A 5358-nucleotide genomic window follows, 5' to 3' on the forward strand; every position below is an offset into this window, starting at 1 on the left:
TTCCCTCAAGCTCTATCTTCAACACGTCTCAACACATCTTCTTTTAAAATAATGTTTCGTATCATATTATCGGCTTCTGTATTAACACACTAATCCATTCAGTCTCGCACCCTACAGATATATAATCCTGTGTCATCACCACTACACTACAATGACGAACATGCTCCAAACAGTTCTTTTATTATTTATTTTGGTATAATGAGTCAATTGATATTCCTAATTTTTATATAATAATCAAAACTAATCCTAACCTGACCCTAATTTTTCTCTAGGCTTAATTTAGGCTCCAAAAAAAGTTTCTTCAATTTATCTGAGTGCGTATTCAACCTACATAAAATGAGGATCACCAATTTAACCTAGGTAAAAACGGATTCAACCTGAGAATGGATTTTACCAGCAACAGCTTTTCAGTCTTCTCAGTAGGAATATTGTTGTTATTGTAATACCATTTGAATGTATGTTGAGTCGCTTACCGACCATTAAACCAATATTCTCAATTTATTTTTGGTGTGCGAATTGCAAAGATTAGAGCAAAATGGTTGTCGGCTTTTGTCTAGTTGTTCCTCCGTCACGCGCGTTGTGCCTCTACTTCTTATTTTGCAGCACGCATGGTTAATTGAATTCGAAGCAACGCAGCTCTTGTAACAAGGGGCACCGTTTGTTTTAGAGATGTCACAAACACAGAGGAAAGTTTATTTACTCGCATCCCGCTACAAACATAACCGTCATATTGGTTTTACTGTTCGCTTGAAGGATCATTTTGTAACAAGAATATCTCTTTATCCGAATTTTGAATCAACATCCAGGTTACAACATCCCCTGAAATGCAGAGGTATAGTCGTGAATTCTCTTTGGAGAAAGCAATGCTCGAGGAAACACTCTACATATTTGCCAGGTTTGCGAGAGAATAAATTCTTCGTAATTATCGAGGTGAAAGAAGTATGGAATGTCATGTGCCGTTTCAGATTAGGTGTGGCGGAATGATTTCTCGAGAGCTTTGTCTGCTCCAAAAAAGCCCAACCATGGATGGTGTTGCACGGAATATTTTCCTCGCATCCATTGATTATTTATAGAACACGACTAGTTAAGCTTTGGCATTGATTACGGGCTTTGTACAGTTTGATGAACGCGATCTTGTAGAAAAGTCGAACAATCCAAATCATGTAGGTTTCATCTGAACATCAACGGTAGGCAGAACAAGTCCGACGAATTAAGATTATTAAGTAGTGATTAAAATCTCAGGTGATCATATTATTGCAGGCGGCAAAAATCGACTCTTCTTTAAATTTCTACAAACTCATATCACTGGGATATCAAATGTACAAAAGGGATGGAAAAAAAAGGAGCAGAAGGAATCATGGCATACCTATCGTCAACTTTAGAAATTGACCAAGAATGTAAAACTACCGGCATTCAAATAAATCCTGGCATTCGAAATGAAAGTCAATAAAAGAGATATTCAACTGTAGTAACTAGAGCACACAGGCCTCCTAAAATATCAGATATAGATGGTGTGCTGACATGTGAGGGATACCAATAAATATTTCGAAAACTGAAGTGACCTCTGAATAACATTAAGTTTCTTGTTGTTTTATATCATCACTCTCTTTATGCCTGAATTTAAAAAAAGAAGAAACGAACAAACAAAAAAGGACGTTAAACTCTAGTGGATTAATTAACTTACAGTTAAGGGCTCCTTCAGCGCCATGAAAGAAATCCTATTGAAACAAAATGAAGTTAAAATAGAATAAACAGAATGGCAGATGTCCAGGGCCACCCAACTAGCCATTTTTTCAAAATTCATCACAATAAATCATGGTTATAAAATAAACCAAAAATTAGCCTTTTTGGAGCAATACCTCTACCTGTTGGGGTATTTTATCTGATGCACACTCCCAATAGAAACAGACCAGAAATTGCGTTTAACAGCAGGGCCGGGGAGAGTTTCCCAGGCATCCAGCATCATAACAACATTTCAATGCATCGTACGCAAAAAAATGGGCGTGGCAAAAGGCCTCGGAATTAGACTCGAATAGAGTGTGTTAGCATAATTTTTGGTATAATTTGAGAAAACTAGGATAATTTTCAGTCTTGAAAATAGCACTGCTAGCATAATTCGCATATTTTGATAATTCTCGGATCACTTTTGAGTTTTGACAGGCACGCTAATTCCCAATTCCCAATTTAATGCTGACGTTGTTCGATGGTTCAAAGGTATTTGCAGTTTACTGAGCCCGGAAATGGGCCTAAACTAGGGTGCACGGGAACCGGAAGTCCCATAGCAAACCATGTCGGTCCAATTGTCCGTCCCAATACCTCTCATAGAAAAAGGCTAGAAAATGGCGTCGGCTATGCCATCCGATTCGAGTAAAAACTTTTGTATACGGCCCTTTCAGAGAAAGAATACGTATGACTAACAAGAATAAACGGTTTCTGATTAAAGAGAATGCATTTTGGCACTTACTTGCAATTGTTTTTAAGGAGCATATATTTTTTTTAAAGTAGCATAATTGGGAAAAACGAGCATAATTTTATCATAATTTAGACTAGAATTGAGCACAGCTAAAAGCATGATATGCTACTTTTACTAGCACAATCTATTCGCGCCTACTCGGAATTACCCTTCAGTTGGAGGGGCGGGGGGGGAGAGATGGGGGAGAGGGGAGGGGCATAGGCGAAGGATACGTTGACTACAGTACGCAGATACACACCTTCGGAACACACATTTTTCGGAACACCTCCGTTGGGGGCTCCTGGATATCGATATACAATATACTAGAACACGTCTAATGACACGACATCTGAAGTTATAAAACGATTTTAACAAGAGATCCGCCCGCATAATCGCGAACCTGCTTTCGTGTTCATTTCGGCAAGTGGGTGTATGGTACTTTTAAAATTCACGACCTGCTTGCTGTTATAGAATTAACAACTATGTGGGTGTGAGAAGTGGTGCATATTAACCAAATGAATCTACTTGACTCTAAACCTTTGTCAAAAGAGTTCCATATAGACAAATGTGCGTTGAAAGTCCTATATAGAGGGATATGAAGCTTATTGTTATTACGAGTTGAGCGATCATGAACATGAACAGATGATCGTTTCTTAAATTTCATACATAAATAGTCAGGCGCTAAATTGTTTGCACATTTTATATGACATAACAGAATCTAAATTGAAGCATCTCATTTACTGACAGCCAGTTAAGGCCAATCGACGGGCCTTACCTCATAGTGAGAGATCCTGAGAGAACCTTGAAAGTCGTTTAACTTTGAAACTTTATTCAAGAACATTTCGAGAATAATAGTTTTCAGATATTATTTTTTTTTGGAAACTAGGAAGGCTGGAGTTTTTTTGTCCTTTTGTGGAAGTTATTAAGCCATTCCGTAATTGCGCACCATCACATGAAAGATAACATTGAGACTGGCCACCTGTCAAGGTTTGATGCTTTTAGGTCGAAGAGAGACCAAATTACGGACTTTAAAACATAGTTAAAAATTCATACAGACGTCGCAAATTTTGGGCTCCGCCCCCAATACCATATAAAATTTTAATTTTTGTAATGATTTCTATAATATTCATAAAAATGGGCAAACAAAGTGATTCTCACATCACTTTTTTACAAATAGTAGGTCCATGACAGGATTTTTCAGTTGTCCCAAGTGAAGATAATTTTTTTAGCATAGGTATAAATATAAAACAAAGAAGTAGAAGTATATAAAGTATGAAAATTTAAAAAAGGGGTGTTAAAAACCATGAAAGAATAACATAATTAAAAATGATTTAAAAACTTTTGCACGAATTGAATGTGACTTTATATTGAGACTTGGCCTCAGTTCATTAATAAAAAACATTTCATAAATGAGACAGTCAAACTTGTTCTTGCACTTTTTTAAGATGGTAAAATTCTTGGTAAGATCATTGGGCACATAAGAATGTGTTGAGAGCAAGTCTCAATGTACAGTCAGACTCAATTCGTGCAAATGTTTTTAATCATTTTTAAGTATGTTATTCTTTCATGTTTTTTAACACCCTTCTTTTACATTTTCATACTTTATATACTTTTTATACTTCTTTGTTATGTTAGGTTACGGAACAGGTACGCGGGAGCGTTGCGGAAAAAAATCGGGGAATCGTTAGATAAGCTTTCAAAAAAAAAGTTATAATAATTCAAAGTTCAGCGACATACATTTCTTGGATTGACTTAGCGTTAGGAATTATATCAGTTGAAACGAAAAACAAATATGCTTAAGCCCGACACGATTTTGAAGGTTAACATCTGCTAAGTGTTATGTAGTCATTGTTTACGTCGTAAGGCCAGAATCCGACGCGAGTTTGCCGCATTTATAAAAATCGCTTCATTTTGCATTTACTGATCACAGTACATTTTTATATTCAATTTCACCACTTAAAAACATTTCCACGTCATTTTTGGTTCTGTAAGCTTTAAAAAGATGTACAGGTTTAGGCACTTTTGTAAAATTAGGCGCCCGTGAGGATGGTTTTCCACAATGCAACCGCGAACCTGTTCCGTAACCTTAAAATTTTTATCTCCGCTTTTAGCTTGATAATGACCGAAGTTCGGCCGAAACGTCGCGTCCTTTCACCGTTACTTTTTACTTCAAATTGTTTTAAGAAGCCTTTATTTATAAGTGGAAGTCGCTTGTTAAAAGTCGAGATCTTGTGTTACTAGGCGAAAACATGTATTACAGGTGGAGATCTCCCATTAATGCCGAATAAAAGCTTGAGTTATGCGAACAAAAGGGAAGCACAAACCTGCAATATAAGGCAAGAAATGAGTAAAATCGTTCTGGTCGTCATCTGTACACCCCAATTATTGCAGCCTGGGGGCCACCTTCACCCGAGTGAAGTTTTTCAGCTTAATGCAGCGCAGTGCGTTTCATGTGTCACAAGGAACTCCTGGGGAACTGGGGACGAGTCTTCCTCCACACGTCCACTGACTGAGGCTGGGAGCGGGGAAAAGCTGGATGTCAGTCCGTGCAGAAACTCATTAAACCCTTGACACAGCGACTCAACTGAGGGAAACGTGTCGCCTAGCAACTGATGACAGAGAAAAGGGTATCCACGTAAACACAGACACCCCCTCCGCTGCGATCATATCTGTCATTCCTGAAACAGACATAGCCGTCAAGCTGTACAGCAGATTCAAGACAGGAGTCACTCAATCATGTCTCCGTTAAACAAACTATTCCAGCTTGGAAAGACTTAACCATCGCATAAAGTTCGTGCATTTTGGGGACAAGAGATTGTACATTTGCCGCAATAATGTTGGGTATGGAGGGATGGGGTGATTTTGAGTGGCTGCGATCCAGTGTAGGACATTGCAGTGGGGTTGTC

At 38.0% G+C, this 5358-nt stretch overlaps 1 protein-coding gene across 1 annotated transcript in view; it reads right to left on the reverse strand.

Moving 5' to 3' along the window:
• Nucleotides 1-4926, reverse strand: part of LOC138019183 (polycystin-1-like protein 2) — an 87564-nt gene extending 82638 nt beyond the window's left edge. Inside the window, exons 1-2 of the mRNA XM_068865879.1 lie at nucleotides 4777-4926; nucleotides 1685-1718 (exon numbers count right to left, since the gene is read on the reverse strand). Coding sequence (XP_068721980.1) covers nucleotides 1685-1718; nucleotides 4777-4821 — 79 coding nt within the window. The 5' untranslated portion in view covers nucleotides 4822-4926. The remainder of the gene's footprint in view (nucleotides 1-1684; nucleotides 1719-4776) is intronic.
• Nucleotides 4927-5358: the final 432 nt, after the last annotated feature.

The sequence above is a fragment of the Montipora capricornis genome, chromosome 10, assembly GCF_036669925.1.
Source record: "Montipora capricornis isolate CH-2021 chromosome 10, ASM3666992v2, whole genome shotgun sequence".
In the NCBI taxonomy this organism is placed as follows: Eukaryota; Metazoa; Cnidaria; class Anthozoa; order Scleractinia; family Acroporidae; genus Montipora; species Montipora capricornis.